General features: G+C 55.0%; 4 protein-coding genes across 4 annotated transcripts; 3 read left to right on the top strand and 1 right to left on the bottom strand.

The window, feature by feature from the left end:
- Positions 1–314: 314 nt before the first annotated feature.
- On the top strand, positions 315–2,384 carry BDY24DRAFT_417443 (uncharacterized protein; the record flags this gene model as incomplete). The annotated part of the gene is made up of 8 exons (XM_076643712.1): positions 315–540; positions 713–807; positions 907–960; positions 1,074–1,100; positions 1,282–1,324; positions 1,444–1,822; positions 1,941–1,951; positions 2,110–2,384. 8 exons carry the CDS (start codon positions 315–317, stop codon positions 2,382–2,384), a joined length of 1,110 nt encoding a protein of 369 aa, XP_076494270.1.
- Positions 2,385–2,995: 611 nt separating this feature from the next.
- BDY24DRAFT_443530 (major facilitator superfamily domain-containing protein) lies at positions 2,996–6,889 on the bottom strand (the record flags this gene model as incomplete). Its single annotated transcript, XM_076644777.1, has 17 exons — positions 2,996–3,142; positions 3,229–3,401; positions 3,520–3,578; positions 3,699–3,789; positions 3,873–3,934; positions 4,024–4,210; positions 4,282–4,543; positions 4,606–4,688; positions 4,760–4,945; positions 5,027–5,114; positions 5,191–5,280; positions 5,361–5,440; positions 5,509–5,588; positions 5,661–5,674; positions 5,744–5,841; positions 5,926–6,213; positions 6,847–6,889. The coding sequence occupies 17 exons, from the start codon at positions 6,887–6,889 to the stop codon at positions 2,996–2,998; spliced, it is 2,031 nt and encodes a 676-aa protein (XP_076494269.1).
- A 1,308-nt stretch (positions 6,890–8,197) lies between these two features.
- BDY24DRAFT_397724 (Dak1 domain-containing protein) lies at positions 8,198–11,600 on the top strand. Its single transcript, XM_076641598.1, has 16 exons — positions 8,198–8,251; positions 8,340–8,438; positions 8,582–8,649; positions 8,745–8,811; positions 8,959–9,036; positions 9,150–9,295; positions 9,369–9,561; positions 9,638–9,805; positions 9,873–9,904; positions 9,975–10,043; positions 10,146–10,371; positions 10,456–10,543; positions 10,670–10,813; positions 10,939–11,093; positions 11,162–11,347; positions 11,440–11,600. Exons 1-16 carry the CDS (start codon positions 8,242–8,244, stop codon positions 11,505–11,507), a joined length of 1,797 nt encoding a protein of 598 aa, XP_076494268.1. The 5' UTR covers positions 8,198–8,241; the 3' UTR covers positions 11,508–11,600.
- Positions 11,601–11,656: 56 nt separating this feature from the next.
- On the top strand, positions 11,657–16,870 carry BDY24DRAFT_397720 (PHD finger domain-containing protein). Its single transcript, XM_076641597.1, has 12 exons — positions 11,657–12,128; positions 12,552–12,646; positions 12,739–12,856; positions 12,993–13,091; positions 13,181–13,235; positions 13,301–14,349; positions 14,422–14,550; positions 14,633–14,887; positions 14,967–15,248; positions 15,318–15,389; positions 15,462–15,542; positions 15,616–16,870. Exons 1-12 carry the CDS (start codon positions 11,937–11,939, stop codon positions 16,741–16,743), a joined length of 3,555 nt encoding a protein of 1,184 aa, XP_076494267.1. The 5' UTR covers positions 11,657–11,936; the 3' UTR covers positions 16,744–16,870.
- The last annotated feature ends 18 nt before the right edge of the window (positions 16,871–16,888 follow it).

Genomic DNA, 16,888 nt, shown 5'->3' with positions numbered 1-16,888 from the left:
GCTCGTGCGAGAAGCGTTCCCTCCTCTGGCCAGGAACCACTCTCTTGGGATTCACCCTTCAGTGCCCTCTCCCCCCTCTCCTTCTAGGCTGACCCCTTTCCCTTAAAGAGGGTTTCTTTGGTGCTTTGTGCTTCCTGACCTCTACCCTCTACCTTCTTTCTCTCTACTCTACTCTACTCTACACCTCAACCTCACCCGTCTTTCTCTCACTCGACTCGACTCCCTTTGGTTCTCGTCTCTCTCCTCTCTCAACCCACCCGAGAACCTCGTCCACACTCCTTCAAGAAAAAACAACAAACCCTCTTATCGCCACCATGGTCCTCTTCCTCTCCTCCTTCCTCCTCGCCACCTCGCTCCTCCTCTCGGTCGTGCCCCTTCCCGCCTCGGCCACTTCCTGCTCGTCCGGAGAGCTCAAACTCTGGAGGTTCCTTCCAGACGGAGCGAAGGACGTCAACTTCAACGGCAACCAGGAGAGAGCGCTCAGGGAGAACCCCAAGAAGGCCTGTATCTGCGACACCGTCGATGCAGACGAGATCAGTGGTCAGTCTTCATCTCTTTCTTCTTCTTCTCTCTCGTTCTCTGCTCTGCTCTGAGAGAGAGAGAGGAACATCTTCTTTGTCGACAAAGGAGAACAAGAAACGCTGAAGCAAACAACTTTCTCTTCTTCGCTTCCCTCCCTCCCCTCCCGTCTCCCTCTTCCTCCCTCTTTCAGCCTTCATCTCCGCCGGAAGAGCCAACGACGTTCCCTGGGGAAGAGCTGTCGACAAGCTCACCAACCAACAGATCAAGAGGGCTTTGAAGAACTGGGTGGGTCTTTTCTTCTCTCCTTCCTTCCCGCTCGACGACGTTGTTGCCCTCCCTCGTTTCTCCCTTTTGCTGACTTTGCTCTTACTTCCTTCTCTTCAGCTCGACTCCAACAGAGATCGACCTTGCCCTGAACCTCGAAACGGACACGTCTCTGTAAGTTTTTTTTTTTGCCTTCTCTTTCCCGATCTAGCCCTGGCTCCTTTTCTTGGCTTTGTTCCTGACTCCCCTTTCCCTTCCTCTTTCCTCTCCTCTTTCGTTTTCTACAGTGCTCGAACAACCAGTGCGACGCTACCGTGAGTTTCTCGCTCTCGTTTTCCTATCTTCTACGAGTTCTGTGTTCGAAAACGACGAGATGAGCTCTTCCCGCGTTCTGACAAGGCAGTCCCTCGTCGTCGTCGTCGCACTGCTTCCTTCCCTCCTCTTCGAACCTTCGACTGATCCCTTCTCCCTTTTGCTTTCCTTCTTCATCCTCAGTGCGACAGTCCCTTCGAACTCGTCACCCGACGAGGAGAGAAGAGTGAGTTTCTCTTTTTCTCGTTCCCGCTCGCCACCCGTCTCGTCCTGAGTCTCTCGTCGCACGTTCTGACCCCTCTCCTCCCTTCTCCCCACCACCCACCCCCTCCTCTTCTCAATCAGAATGCGAATGCCCCCTGAACTTCACCTTCGTCCCTCGAACCCGATCCTCCCCCGCCCGCTGCGAATGCTCCTCGCCCAACTTCGTCCTCTCCGGCTCCTCCTGCGTCTGCCCTCCTTCCTTCAACTACGACCAAGCCGACGAGCGATGCCGAGTTTGCGATCCTGCGAAACTCTGCTCTGGGGTCTGCCACAAGAGGAGGAAGGCGTGTGCTTCTCAGGTCGTCGTTCCTAGGGCGAGAGGGTTGCAGAAGGGAGAGGAGGAGTGCGAGAGGAGGGAGGGTGGGAAGGGAGCGTGGAAGTTCTGTCCTGTTGGAGAGGTCTCGGCTCATGCTTTGCAAGGGGAGGTCCATGGGTGGGAGTGCTTGAACGTTGCTAGTGGGTGAGTGGGGAGGTTTTGGGTTTGGAGTTCTGCGAGGTCGAGATCGAGTTCGAGTTCGTTCGTTTCTCGTGCTGACTCCGTTCTCTTCTTCTTCTTCATCGCTCTTCTTACCTCTCAGACTCGAGTCCTGTATGTACCCCACTCCTTTCCTCCTCTATCTCTTCGCTTCCCGTCGTCGTCGTCGTCGTCGTCGTCGAACTCTCCTCGTCGCGTCTTCGATTTCTCCTCGTCGTCGTCGCTGACTCTCCTTCCCCTTCCTTTCCCTCCCTTTTATCTCTCTCTCACAGGCGGAGGCTGCCCTTCCAACTCCGCTCTCATCTCCGGCCAAGGTTCCCACGCTGCTCCTCACCCAGCTCTCGACGCTCTCGCCATCGCCGCCTCCCTCCTCCTCCTCCCTCGAGACGTCACCATCGGTCAGGACTGCTCCGCCATCCCCAACGTCAACTCGGTCGAATGCATCCAAGGATCCTGCGTCGTCAACTCGTGCCTCCATGGCTTCACCCTCTCCGAGGGAGGAGCGTGCGAGAAGGCCTCCCTCGTTGGGTCCTCTGCCGACCTTTGATCCGTCGCGTCTCTTCCCTTTTCGTTTCTTTCTCTTCCTTTCTTGCACGACTACCCTTGGACTAATGGACTACTTTATCATACCCTTTTCTGATTCTTCGGTCTTGGGGACCCCTGCTTCTCTCGCTGCTTTTTCCCTCTACTTTCACGACGCTTCGCACCTCTCGCTACACTTAATACCCCTAGTCTCTCTCCTTTCTGGGTCTCACTCTTTCTCTTCTACACTCCCTTTTTAGACTCCCTCCCCAGGACCATCCCTCTTTCCTTACTTTTAACGATCCCTTTTCACTCTTTCGACTCGCGCCCTCTCCGTTTGGTTGTTGTTATTTCTTTCTGGCTTGCCTAGTCTCTGTTTGGTTCGAGCCGGGAGACGATGATGATCTGGGGTTTTGAGTCGAACTTTGGGATCTGGCTGGGAAAGAGAAAGAGATACGGGAAAGGAGGAGAAGGAGGAGAACGGGACGGGACGGGAACGAACACGCGTCGAGTCGTTCCTCGCCTCTTCGACTCCTCTCGCCTTCGAGCGCGTCGTATAGCAAGCGGATCATCCTCATCTAAACATCCAAACATCTACGATTTCCCTTGTAAGAACGAAACCGAAACCAAACCGATCTAGAAAACCGAAACCCCAAACCACTTCTTCCAAACGCTCCTCTTCCTCTCCCCCTCCAAGGGCTCCCCAAGCAACGACTCGTCGTGGTTCTTCGGGTCTGCAAGAGGCGTTCCATCCAGCGCTGTCTCTTCGACGGCGTTGTGAGTCTGTTTCACACAAAGCGCAGAGACGTCAGAAAGGAGCGAACGGACGGACGAAAAAAGGAAAAGAGAGAGAACGAGAATAAGCTCACCTTCCCTAAGTAGGTGTTCGGCATCGCAAGTCCAGCGAGGATGCATACGAAGGAAAGGCAGACAGCGGCGATGAACATGGGCGTCGTCGTTCGACCGTAGGCGACGATGACGGAGGTACGAACGGGAGAGCCGTAGGGGTAGGTTTTGGTGATGGCTGTGATGGATCCGTAGACTTGGGTGAAGAGAGAAAGAGGAGGAACATTAGTTTGGGAGGAAAAAGAGGGTGAGAGAGAGGCAGGGGCGAAGGGGAGGAAGAGGAGAGGCGTCGGATGGAGGGTTGAAAGACTCACTCGTTGCTCGTTGGGTTGCGTTCAGCTGAGGGAGTTCTTCGGCGAGGTTCCTTGGCATACTATGTGAGGGAAAAGATGGGGAAAGAAGGGAAAGAAGTATTCAGCGAGTGGGTCTCGTCGCGTCGACGTCGAAGTTCAGACTCTCTCGATCCGTCCTTCCTCTCGTCAAATGTACTCACTTGTTGATCCACATTCCCGAAGCAATGGCTGATCCTACAGATCCTCCGAGCTTAGTCCAGAGTCCGAGAAGAGCGATGACGGAGGCGAGATCTGAGGGAGAGAAAGAAAACGGAGACGCGTCTGAGCTCGGTTAAGTTGTTCGCAACGAGAGGAAGCAAAGGAAGAAGACCTACCAGAGTGAGGAACGGAAGCTTGAGACGCAGTTCTAGATCCGACAACGGAGCAAGCTCCACCCCTGAAGAAAAAAACGAAGTAGGGAAGAGAGGTCAACGGCGGAGAAATGAGACTGATTTCGGCGACGCGTCGAGACGAAGAGAAGCTTACATCGCGATAAGGATCTGAGTCCAAACGAGAGTGACGGTTCCGGCGAGTCCTCCCTTCGTCTTGACCATGATCCCGAGACCCACAGTACGAATGCAGAGACCGACGAGCTGAAGAAGCTTGTATCGGTGGGTGTACCGTTGTATGAGCCCAGCCATCAACCCAAAGACGCACAGACCGACGGTCAAAGCTGAGGGAAGAACGAAACAACAAAGAGTCAGGTCTTCGAAAGGAGAAGGAGCCGAGAGAGACGGCACGTACTGTTGTTGAACAACACCCACTCCCTCGTGGACCAATCCTGCGTGATCCAGACGAAGCTCGAGAGGTAGGTTGCTCGCAGGTTTCCTGAGGCGAAGTAGAAAATGTCCACCGTAACGGCTCCAAGGAAGGCTCGGTTTCGAAGGATCCTTCCTGGCATGATCGGAGAAGAAGCGACCTTCCATTCCCAGAGAACGAAACCGAAGAGGAAGAGGAAGCCGATAACGAGCATAGAGATCATTCCTCCAGATCCCCAGCCGTCGCCCTGCTCAAAAGAAGAGTAGTCAGTTCGTATCTCGGCTTCGAAGAGGAGAAATCGGTACTGACCTGAGCTTTGTAGAGGGTGAAGGGGAGAAGGATGAGTGAAAAAGCGACGGCGAGGATCGAAAGCCCACCGAGATCCATGGCGACTTTGAAACAATAGAACGAGGTATGGATCAGCACTGGGCCAAGCGAGTAACCGGTGAATCGTATCGCTCACCTGAGAACGCCCAAACGAGAGAAATCCACGAAGGTTTCTCGCCTGGAGTATCGCCGGCGAGACGTCTCCTCTCCGCTGGAGAAGCAGCGAAGGAGATGATGTCCATCTTCTTAGCCTTGTAGGCAGCCCAGTACAAAATGATGATGCAAGGTGAGAGGACTGCTGGCATGATGAAACAGAAGATTCCTGGAGGAATAGAAGGCGAAAGAAAGGAAATCAGCGGCCCGACGCGTCTCGGTCTTCCGTTCTTCCCCTCTCGTCACTCACCGTAACCCCATCGCCACCCAGGACCAGCGAGAATCGCAGAAACAATCTCGGCTCCAACAAATCCGTTGATGATGTAGGGAGCAGCGACCTGAAAGACGAGGAAAGAGGAAGCGGGTGAGCGATGGTCTCGAAGTCTGAAGTCAAAGCAGGAGTCGCAGACTTACCATCGACGTCAAGAATCCTCTCCATTGCAAAGGGCACAAATCAGCGACAAGGATATCGGTGACGACGTCAAGTCCAGCGTTTCCGACGGTCTTTCAGCCAGAACAAAAGGGAAGAAAACGAAGGTCAGCGAGGGGATCGAAAACTTCGAACTCGGAAAGACGGTACGAACGATGAACAGAGTCCCAGTTGCGATACCGGCAATTTCGGTAGCAGTGGTGATGAGGATGTATCCGAGGAGGTAGCAGGTCACTGTAGGAAGACGTCAGTGCGAGGAGTCGGAGAGACGAGGCGCGTCGAGAAGAAGGAAGGGGACGAACGAGAGATCACGTAGGCCGTAGGTCGAGAAGTGACGTCCGAGATTCGGGCAATGAAGGGTTTCCCAACAGCGGAGATAATTCTGCGTGGGAGAAACGGCGTGAGCGAAGAGAGCAGGAGGATCGACGCGTCGAGGAGGGAAAGAAAGCCGAACCCTTCAGCGGTGGTCTGGAAGAAACGAAGAGCAAATGTCAGGAAGTGTGAGAAAGGAGAAACAGAGTCAGAAGCAGGGCATACGATAGCTCCCAGAGCAGCGTGCTTTTTGAAAGCGGAGGTGGCGAGTGGAAGGAAAGAAGACGTGACGCTGCCGTCAAGGGAGAGACCGTACGCGGCCACTTTGGAAGCGAAAGGAAAGAGAGACAGGTCAGCAACAGGTTTTCAGCCTAAAACATCAAAGATGGGGAAGGGAACAGACTCACGAGCGATCGAGATGTAGAGGATCCAAATCGACGACCTTCCTCGTCCCTTCCCGAAGACTCTGTAGAGAGCCTCGACTTTGGCAACTGCAGGTTGAAGCTCAGCCCTTCTCCGTCCCTCCTCGAAAGCAATGCCATCAGCTGCTTGCTTCGCTTCCCTCTCGGAAGGAGAAAGTACATCCGAAACCTTTTCGTCGTCCGTGTGCTTCTCGTCCCCAGAGAACGACGAAGAATGGTCGGTTGCCTTCTCCTGCTGATGTTCGATGACGTTGACAGACTGCATGTGTCGATCTGAGGGAAAAGTGCAGTGAAAAAGAGGTGAAGGAGGTGGTGGGAAAAGAAAGAGGGAAGGAGGCAGGGAGAGTCGCAGATCAGCAAGACGCTCGACTCAGGAGCGAAAGGTTGAGCTGGCATGTGGGGAAGAGAGGAGTAGCGAGGCAAAGGGGAGCAGGGATGAACGAAGGATAACTCACAAAGGACTGCTGAAGAAGGGTGGTCGTGGTCGTTGGAAGGAAGAAGACGAAACCGCTCAAAAGTTTAAGGTAGATAAACCGCAAGAGCTGGATCTGATTCGCCCAAATCGTCGGTGGCTGCGAACGATGTGTCCCATGCACCTTTGATCCGGCTTTCCCCCGGGGTCAGACAGCCAAGGGAGAAAAATAACGGAGGAGGTCGAACGAAGGGTTGGAGGGAGAGAGGGCTGAAGACGCGCGTCTCCCAGGTCGTCGGGAGGTGAGATCTGTGGGAGAAGCAAACGAAAAGGTCAAAGCCAGAGGCTAAGAAGACGCTCTGATCAGCTCTGCCTGGGAAAAAAGGGCGTGTGCGGCCTCGGAAGAGCTCGAGACGAGGACGAATGAAGGGAGAGGAAGAAAGAGCGGGGAAGGGGACGCCTCCGCTCGGATCCGCCGTGCCTCCCAGGCGTACGCATCGAGGATTCGGGGGCAAAGGCTGCGAGAGGAGTGTTCATCGACGAAGAAGGACGAGGAAACCAAAAGAAGGCGCGTCGGACTGTCGCGTCGAACGAGAAGAGTCGAAATCAATTCGTTCGCGTCCGTCTCTCTTCTTTGGACAAGAAAACAGCAGAGCTCACTGTTTATCCCTCTTTATGACACTTCCATGATCCCTCCAGGACAGATAATTCTCGAGTGTGTGTTGATCTGGTACGCTCCTCGCTCGGTGTTGCTGTTCGTCTGGCTGGAGAGGACGGGATGGTTGAGGTGGGTGTGGATCGAGGCGAGGAAGATCTGGAGAGGGAAGAGAGAGAGGAAAAAGGTGAGTCTGGGTTAGGACTCGTTGTATAACTTTCAAAAAGAGTCTTTACCCACGACCTGGGTTGATTGCAGCTTCGCTCGAAGATCGAGCTTGAAGGCGAGGGCAGGGCGAAGGTCGAGGGTGGGGAGGTGAGCTCGAGCAGCTCCGGTTGCTCTCTTTCGTCGTATCGAGCAGCGAAATGACCGATAAAGGTAAGTTGGATTGAGGTTGGACCCTCCCCATATGAGCTGTGGGTTTCTGACGTCGCTCTTTTCTCGTCCAGTCTTCGTCGGCGTCGACGGCGGTCGGCTCTTCAGCTCTACATACCTCCTCCCTCTCTTCCCCCCAACACTCTCCCAATGAACTCTACCAATCCCACCAGAAACACTCTACTTACAGATTAGACGACCAACTACTCTCACTCTTGAATTTAAATCCTCCCAAGGGTCCATCTCCATCCCTCGACGCACTTCTTCCCTCGCCGTCAACTCCTCCTCCCTTCACCTCGCTCCTCCTCCTCCTCCTCATCCGGCAGGACGATCCTACCTCTCGATCGGAACCCCAGGAGACCAAGAGGAAGAGCGAGAGGAGAGAGAGAAGAGCCGAGTGACTGTGGGAGCTCGTTCGTTGAGATGGACGAAGGAGAAGGTGGAAGGGAGCAGGAGGACGAGGCCGCTGGGAAGAACTGGAGAAGGCGAAGACGAAGGAGTCGAGTCTTGTTTACAGGATGGAGTTCTGCTACGGGGAGGAGCGAGTCTAAGTTCTTGGACCGAGCTCTTGGGGGATCCGCTGATGTATAGATGAAGGTCGGAGTTGGAAGGAAACAGAGAGAGCGACGAAGAGGTTCGCCAAACAAGCGGCTTTAACCAGTTCCATAGATACTAGAACATCAAGATTTGCATCATGGAAAAGAGTGAAGTCAAGACTTTCAATCGTGATGGAGTTGAGCAAAAAATATTAAAATAAAAAGGGACCAGACATCTCCCAGAACTCACCCTCCCATAACCGTGCCGCTTTGGCGTCCGTTGTTTTCCTTGCAACCACCACTTGCTCTTTACTTCTCAAAAAATGTCTCCAGGTAAGCTGGCACGCTCTGTCTCTCATCTTTCAGCTCTATCCTGACGTCTCTTGCCTCTCTCTTCTCCTCTTCCTTCGCTGTTCTTCAGCTAAACACTTGCTCAACGATCCCAAGTCCATCGTTCTCGATTGTCTCAAAGGCCTCGTCGGACAGAACTCCAACATCAAACTCAACGAGGAGTACAAAGGTAAGTCCAACTCGCTCTCTCATTTATCCTCTTGCTCCTCGGCTTCGACGAAGAGGGAGAGAGAGAGAGAGAGAGAGAGAGCGAACGAAGGAGGGCTGAAGCTCACCTCACCATCTCGGTTCCCTTTTGCTCTTCCCCCCCAGTTGTTCACCTCGCCTCTGTTCCAAAGGACAAGGTCGCTATCATCTCAGGAGGTGGTTCTGGACATGAGGTGAGTGGGTTCTTAAATTCTGGCATTTAGAGCGACGAAGGAAGCAAAGAACCGAACTCGAGGCGCTGACCTCTCTCCGTTCTTCCCTCCTCAAGCCCTCTCACGCCGGGTTCGTAGGGGAGGGATTGCTCGCTGGAGCTGTTTGTGGAAACGTCTTTGCCTGTGAGTGAAAATTTCGTCCTTCCGAGACTGTTTGTTGGCTGGGAAAAGTGCGAGTAGACCGAAAAGAGACTCCATCCGGGGACATCTCCGTTCCAAAGTGGTGTTTGCTCCGAAGTCTCCATCGAGCTCACCTCCTTCCCTTCTCAGCTCCCAACGTCGGACAAATCAAGAAGGCTCTTCAAATCGTCGACAATGACATGGGGACCCTCATCGTCATCATGCAGTGTGAGCAGTCCGAAATCTGCTCAAGATCTGTCGAAGTGAACGCGGCTGATCTTCCCTCCCCTTCCTCTCTCTTCCCCTTCTGCTTGCCCTCTCTCTTTCTCCTCGTACAACAGACACTGGAGATGTTCTTCACTTCGGACTCGCCAAGGAGCAGTTCTACGCTCAGAACCCCAAGTCCAAGATCCGTTTGCTCGCCGTCGGAGACGACATCTCGGTTGGGAGGCAGCAGGGAAAGATGGTCGGACGACGAGGGTTGGCTGTGAGTTGACGTCCTAGCAGCTCAACGAGGAAGAAAGTACGAGACTGAAGTCTTCCCTTTCGACCTTATTCAGGGAACTGTGCTCTGCTACAAGCTCGGAGGAGCCTTGGCTGCCCAAGGAGGAGACATCGACGCGGTCTACAAGGTCGCTCAGTTCGTCGCTGATCGAACTGCTACCATCGGATCTGGCCTCGACCACACTCACATCCCCGGAACTGGTCCTTCGGAATCCCATCTTAAGGCTGATCAGCTCGAGGTTGGAATGGGTACGTCGTTTTTTCGACTCTTCTCTCGAGCTTCAGACGCGTCTGACCATCTCTTCCTCCCGCTTTTGTCTGACAGGTATCCACAACGAGCCTGGACTCGAGACCGTTCCTCTCACCACCACCAAGGATCTGCTCGTCAAGATGATCAACCTCGCGACCGACACTACCGACAAGGATCGATCTTTCGTCCCCTTCCAGAACGACGGAAAGGACGAGGTCGTTTTCATGGTCAACAACCTCGGAGGTCCGTCTTTTCCGCTCTGCTACTGCGTCCTGGTTCGTGACTGACGTTCCAACTCTTCGGCTTGCAGGTATCAGCGAGTTGGAGCTTGGAGGAATCGTCGTGAGTATTTCTCGCCTCTCTGCGTCTCTCGAAACGCTGTGATCTAACCTGCCCCTGATTCTGCTTCCAGGGAACCGCTTTGGAAGTTCTCGGAGAGAAGAAGTTTAAGGTTCGAAGGGTCCTCGCTGGAACCTACATGGTGAGCTGCGCTTTCTTTCTTCGAAAGGAGGAAAAGATGGGATCGGACGAAGAGCAGCCCTTCCCGACTTTTCCTGACTCCGCAACGTTCTTCCTTTCTCAGACCTCCCTCAACATGCCCGGATTCTCTATCTCCCTCTTCCTCCTCCCTCGAGCCTCAGAGTCGACAGGCTACAAGACCGACGAGCTCCTTTCCCTCCTCGACGCGCCTGGAGACGCTCCTGGATGGGCGTGGCATTCGAAATCCGAGCCTGGAGTTTACACTCCCTTGGCTTCTACTGGGGACTCTGAGGAGGTTGCTCACGAGGGATCCGGAACCTCTATTGCTCGTGAGTCTGCGACGAGATGCGCATTTCAGACACTTTCCTGCTCGACTTCGCTCACTCTCGTTCGTGCTTCTCTTTCGTCTACAGCTACCTCTGGAAAGTCCTTCCTCGACTCGATCTCGCAGGCTTGCAAGGACGTTATCGAAGCTGAGCCTCTCATCACCCGATACGATACGTGAGTAGATTCGAATCGATGCTGAGAAAGAAGAGGGAGCCGACAGGACTCCTCTTTCCGAGACCGTTGCTGACTGCTTTCCCTCCTTTCTACCTCGTCCTCCGATTTACTTCATTGATCCTCCAGTATCGCCGGAGACGGAGATTGTGGTCTTTGCCTGCAAGCTGGAGGAGAGGGGATTCTCAAAGCCATCGCCGACAAGCGAATTTCTCAGACCTCTGTCGTCGACGCTATTCTCACCATCGCCGAGCAGATCGAGATCGATATGGAGTACGTTCAAACTCTATCCTTTCCCGTTCGGTCTTCCCTTTCCTTGGGGTGCGGCTTGGAGTAGCCCGAAGCGTCGCGCTGACTCTTTCTTCTCTCTCGACTCGACGCGTCGTTCCATCATTCAGCGGAACCTCTGGAGCCCTTTACTCAATCTTCTTCAATGGTCTCGCCTCTGGTCTTCGTTCAGCAGCTGAGTCGAAGAAGAGCGACGTCGCTACCGCTGAGGTTTGGGCGGAGGCTCTCGTTCAGGCCAGGGACACGCTCTATCAGTACACTCGAGGTGAGCAGCTTTCTTCCTTCCCTCCGCCTTCCTCGAGACCGAAATCTGACTCACTTCTCTCTGATCAGCTCGAACCCCCTCTCGAACACTCGTGGACCCTCTCGAGGCTTTCGTGAACCAATTTGCTTCCAACCCCTCGGACTTCCCTGCTGCTGTCAAGGCTGCTTCGGACGCTGCCGCTGCCACCGCTGGCTACGAGGCCAAGGCTGGACGAGCTGCTTATGTTGGACGTGAACAACTCAAGCTCGAGAACGGTGCGTTCGACTCTTCTCTTCTCTCCTCCCTCCTCTTGCGCGTCGCTCTTGTGCTGACGATTGTTGCGCTTCCCCTTTCTTTCAACTATCAGTCCCCGACCCCGGTGCGTGGGGAGTCTCCGTGCTTCTCAAGGGTATCCAGAAGGTTATCAACGCCTGAGAGGGAGAGTCGGAGGGGTTCGAGGCGCTCGATTCGTTCGGATCGAGCGAGGTTTTAGCTTAGATTTTCACGATGATGATTCCATTTTCTATACTCTGCTGCTGACAGAAAAAGCTCGCTCTGCTCTCTCGTTGTTTGACACAACTATTGCGCCTTGAATTCCTGTTCGACGCGTCTCCCTTCTCGTCAATCCTCTCCGCCTTCAAAGTCCTCCCAAACCAGACCCTCCTCCCCTTCCGATACCCTCCCTCTTTTCTCTCCCTCCTCCCCCTACCTCTCTCTCTCTCCCTCTCGACTAGACGACAACCATCGTAGACTCTTTTCGCCTCTATACCCTTTGAAGGATTCGACCAGAAAATAACAACGAGTCGAACGTTCTCTCGAGCCTCTCCTTCCCCACTCCTCCCTCCTCCTCGCGGCTTCTCTCACATGCCTCCGAAGGGATCCCATCGCGTTCCTCAACCCGATTCTCCACTACCAGGTCCACCTGGTCCAGCGGTTCCACCTCCTCCGGTCTCTCCACTCGTCGCTAGGCTTCGACAGGACTGGAGGTGGGCCGCAATCTCCCAGTTCTTGTGTCTCTTCCTCGGGAAACTCGGTGGGATCGATTGGGACGTAGAGGTGAGCGGTCATCTTCTCAAGTGTCGTATGTAGGGAAGGCGAAGAAGATATACAGCTTCGTATGGAGTCTGGATGGATTGGATGGGAAGAAGGAGGGAAGGGAAGGCTGGGAAGCAGGTGGTGAGCTTCCTTCACGTCGGTTGTTGAGCTCAACGGACCTCCTCCTCGAAGCTCACTCCTTCCTCGATAAGATCTCGTATCTTCCCTCGCACCATCTCCCCCAGGTTTCAACCCTGGATGGGCTCATCTACGAGCGTGGAAGGCGGAAGTCGTCCTTCTTCGGCCTTTCTTCCCTTCCGAGCTGTCCTCTCCCTCCTCCATCCATCCTTTCCTCCCATCTCCTCGCTCATCCTCCTTCACCCTCGCATCCCTGTCGGACGACCTTTGCTGACGCTGCTTCCTTCACCTCCACCCATTCCTCAGGCGCTAGAAACGGATCTCGATACAACGGAGGATCAACTCCTTCCGAACCTCATGTTTGCTCTTCTCTACTCCCTCACGCTCAACACCAAGATCAAGTGGGTGCTTTTCCAGCCCTCGTCTTGACTGTATGCGGTCCTCGAACCTCAACTGACTGCTCTTTCTCTCATCTTTCTCGCTCGTGAAACAGCACCACCAACTGGCAAGAGCACCTACTCCGACAGTATCTCAAACGATCCCCCGAAACGAATCAGCTCGGGACGCTCGACGAACGTCGTAGTTGGGACGAGCTCGGTCTCGACTCGAAGGTTCGTCTACCCTTCCTTCTCTTGTTCCTCTATACTCCCTCTCCACAGTCTTCAGATTTCTTCGAGCTGATCCGTGTACCTTCCCCATCGTTTCGGCTGTTTTCCTCCGTCCGTTTCTCCGACCACTCCCATCCAGATCGCAGCCATCCACGACCTCTGCGAGTGGCAGCTCTCGGATCCTCTCCGATTCAGAGGTCTCGTCAACGATGGAGAGTACGATAACGAGGTTGCCTGGGTGAGTTGATCGCTGCCTTCCCTTCGAATCCCTTCTCCGACAAGCTCCGTTCGCTGACGATTTCCTCTCAACAACGTCGTTCTTCGCAGAGAATCGAGCCTTCTGGGTTCGACAAGGAAGGAAACTCGTACTACATCTTTCAAGGTCAGTTTAAAATCCTTCACACGAGCTTATCGATTCCTGGGCTGACCTTCTCCTCTCCCTTCCAGACCATCGAATCTGGCGCAAACGAGCTCCCCCAATCCCTCCCAGACCCGTCATCGTCCCCAGAGCTCCCAAGGTCAAACCTCCCTCCTCCAACTCGTCCTACTCGGACTCCAAAGGGAAAGGGAAAGCTCCTCTCGTCGACAAGAAGCTCACCAAATCCGGAAAGCCGAGTCACAGCAAACGAACTCCTCCCACCGATTCCCTCGCTCCTCCTCCCTCGACCTCAACCTCAGCCCTCGATGAAGACCTCGATCCTTCCTCCTCCGCACGCCCAAACCTCAAACGAGCAGCATCCTCAAGCTCGAAGAAGAGCGAGGCCGGACCTTCGGAGCTCCTCTCGTCGACACCCAACAAGAAGGCTCGAACGTCTCGACGGTCGAGAGGAGAGGACGACATCTGGCAGGAGATCCCTCACGAGTGGCTCAGCCCTTCCAAGTCGGACGAGGAGGCTCAGGCTGGTCCTAGTCGTCGAACAAGTTTGAAGGGAACGGGGTTGTTGAGCGACGAGGAGGATGCGAGTGACCTGAGCGATCTGAGCGAGAGCGAGTTGAGTGAGCTCTCGGGGAACGAGGACGAGGACGAGGAGATGGAGATGGACGAGGAGGAGCCCTTCGACGCTCCCGAGGCCGTAGACGAGCCTGCAGAGGTCGTCGCCCAACCATCAGAAGATCCTAAGGTCGAACTCGAGGAACCCAAGGAGGAAGTCGTCGTCGAACAGAAGGAGGAGGACCTCGTCGCCGTCTCCGCCGTCGAGGAGCCCAACGCTCAACCAAAGGAGGAGTCTCACGTCGTCCAGCCGAACGGGACCGATATGGAGGTCGAGCCGAAGGTCGAGCCGAAGGTCGACTCCGAGGCGAGTGGATTAGCCGTCGTCGCCGCCGAGGGAGGAGAGAAGAAGAACGTCCAGTTCGTCGAAGCGGTCGATGTCGAGATGGTCGACGCCGAGCCAGAGCCAGCTGCTCCAGAGGAACCCGTCGAGCCTAAGGTGGAAGAACCAGACGAGGTCCAGATCGCCAAAAACTTCGTTCCTCCCCCCGGGGAGTGGGAAGCTGTGAGTTCATTTCGACGCGTCTTCCCTCCCCGCTTCGAGAGCTGACTTCCTCGTTCGCCTTGCTCGTTCTAGGTCTGTACTTCTCGATGGGAGTGGGAGAACTATCCGTTGCAGTGGGCTGGATCCGAAGATCCCAACGAGAAGGCTCTGTACGAGCTCATCGTTATCGAGTACCTCCCTCTTGCCCAGGAGTTCTACATGGTTCGTCGTCTCTCCCTTCCTCCCTCGACTCCTCTCCCTTTCTGTTTTGTCCTGACCACTTCTTCTCGCTTCGTTCGTGCAGGACATCGAACATCGAGCTGCCATCCTCGCTGCTATCCAAAACCGGAAGCGATCCTCCCGACTCCAAACCCTCGAAGCTGAAAAGGCCGAAACTGATAGAAGCGAAGCTGCTCGAACTTCGATGGAGGCTAGGATGGAGAAGGTCAGGAAGGAGGAGTCTAGGAAAGAGAGAGAGGAGGCGGAGAAGGCCAACAAGGAGAAGTTGAAGGTCGAGAAGTTGAAGGAGAGGGAGGATCGGTTGTTGCAGAGGGAGGAGGTGAGTCGATTCGCTTCGTCGAGAGAGATCTCAGGGACGACGTCTCACTGACGTTTCCTTGTTTCGTCGCTCGGTACAGACTCTTCGAGAACATCGAGAGAAGGAGGAGGCTGAGAAGGTCGAGGAGACCAAGAGGAGGGAGGGCAGGAACCGGAACCGAAACGGAGAGATCCCACCGGAACTTCTCGTCGAGGAGGAGGAGGAGCAGCCTGAGGCTTCGACGACGACGAAGACCAACGGGAAGGGAAAGGGGAAGGCTACGACTAAGCCCAAGAAGTCTCCCAGGTCGAAGAAGACGTCGAAGGATGCCGGAGCGGTGGAGAAGGAGGAGGAGGTGCAGGAGGATTGGATTCTCTCGTGTGTGAGTCGGTCGTCACTTTACGGCTTCTTCGACGGTCGCTGATCTTCGCTTCCCTTTCGTTTGCCATAGGAGGTCTGCAAGGTGAAGGGGAAGAACCTTCAGGACGATTCTCCTCTTCTGTGTTGCGAGAAGTGCAACGAGGTGAGTGGCCTTACCTCTCTCCTCGTCGAGTCGATTCTGACCTCTGTTTCTTCCTTCCTCCTTCTGCTTCAGTGGCAACACGTTCTCTGTCATGACAAGGTTGATGCCGCTCAAGGACGACCTCGGAGAGATTGGGAGAAAGAAGACTTCAAGGTGATTTTTCGGAACCTCCGTCGCGTCGAAACGAATCGTCGAACTGACTTCTCTTCCTTCTTCCCTTTCGCAGTGCTCGTCCTGCCGGAAGAAGGAGACCAAGAAGCCTACTCCCAAGAAGAAGGATCAATCGAAGAAGGTCGAACAACCCAAGAAGATCGAGCAGCCCAAGAAGATGCCAGCTCAGAAGAAGGCCGTCGTCGCACCTCCTCCCCCAGCTCCCTCGTCGAACGCGCGTCGCCAGTCGCAGCCTCAGCCTCAGCCTCAGCCTCCTCCTCCACCCCCACCTCCCTCTTCTCGCCCTCAGCAACAACCCTCCGCCAAACTCGCTTCCCCTCCGAAAGCCTACCCTCCTCCTCAACAGTCACATGCCTCTCATCAACAACCACCTCCTCCCTCTCACCAGTACTCCTCCCACCCGAACGGACGTGAACCGGACCGATACTACGCTCCTCCTCCGCCTGGTCATCAGCCTCAACCTCATCCTGGCTACCAGCAGCCTTCTCATCGTCGAGAGTCGTACCCTCCTCCTCCTCAACACCAGTCCCCACCTTACCCAACCTCGCAGATGCCTCCTCCCCGAGAAGGACCTCAGCCGTCATCGTCGAGACTCCCAAGTCAACCTCAACCTGGCTACGCGCCATCCTATCATCCCTACGGCCCAGGCTACGCCCCTCCTCCTCTCCCACCTCCTCATCCATCGCAGCAGTACCGATCTCCGCAACCTCCGAACGGACACCACTCCCTCCCTCCCATCTCCTCCCTCCCCCTCGTCCCACCACCCCCTCTCTCTCAACCACATCCTCAATCCTACGCTCGACCTTCCTCCTCCCAATCCTCACCTCAACCACCGCTCAACGCAACTCGACTGCCTCCCATCGATCATCGACGAACGAGCGGCGAATACTACCCTCCTCAGCAGCAGTATCATGCTCCTCAACATGGAGGACCACCTCTTCCTCCCATTGGGAGCATGAACGGTCAACGAAGGGAATCGTCCTCGTCCGCTGGGTCGTCGGGGTCGAGAGGGATGATGATGGGAGGAGGACCGACTCTTCCTCCGTTGAACTTCCCTCCCGCTCCTCCAAACGGAGTGGGACAGCACCTTCCGTCGTACCGAGGAGGAGATGGACCAGGATATCCTCCGCTAGAGCAGAGGAGGGCTTCGTCTTCGTCGTCGTCGCATCAGGGTCAGGTTTAGAAGGAGGGAAGGAGGGAGCGACGCGGAGACGGAGGACGTTCGTTGTCTTGATCTCGGTCGATCTTTGTTTTTGTGCGGTTTAACTTTTTCGGCTTCGGTGACGATGTGCTACAATGTTCTTGCTTTACTTCCCTCTGGGCAAGAA

The sequence above is a fragment of the Mrakia frigida genome (genome assembly GCF_051309035.1).
Source record: "Mrakia frigida strain ATCC 22029 unplaced genomic scaffold BDY24scaffold_28, whole genome shotgun sequence".
NCBI lineage: Eukaryota > Fungi > Basidiomycota > Tremellomycetes > Cystofilobasidiales > Mrakiaceae > Mrakia > Mrakia frigida.
The sequence above is the reverse complement of the archived record's forward strand: the minus strand, read 5'-3'. Positions and strand labels throughout refer to the sequence as shown.

What these genes read in the sequence shown, in the direction of transcription:
- BDY24DRAFT_397720 (XM_076641597.1), top strand. Translation starts at nt 11,937, where the DNA reads ATGCCTCCGAAGGGATCCCATCGCGTTCCTCAACCCGATTCTCCACTA. An exon ending in ACGATAACGAGGTTGCCTGG is followed by an intron (nt 13,092 to 13,180) that starts GTGAGTTGATCG and finishes CGTTCTTCGCAG; the next exon opens with AGAATCGAGCCTTCTGGGTT. An exon ending in GTTGCGAGAAGTGCAACGAG is followed by an intron (nt 15,390 to 15,461) that starts GTGAGTGGCCTT and finishes CTTCTGCTTCAG; the next exon opens with TGGCAACACGTTCTCTGTCA.
- BDY24DRAFT_397724 (XM_076641598.1), top strand. An exon ending in CCTCATCGTCATCATGCAGT is followed by an intron (nt 9,037 to 9,149) that starts GTGAGCAGTCCG and finishes CTCGTACAACAG; the next exon opens with ACACTGGAGATGTTCTTCAC. An exon ending in TCAGCTCGAGGTTGGAATGG is followed by an intron (nt 9,562 to 9,637) that starts GTACGTCGTTTT and finishes TTTGTCTGACAG; the next exon opens with GTATCCACAACGAGCCTGGA.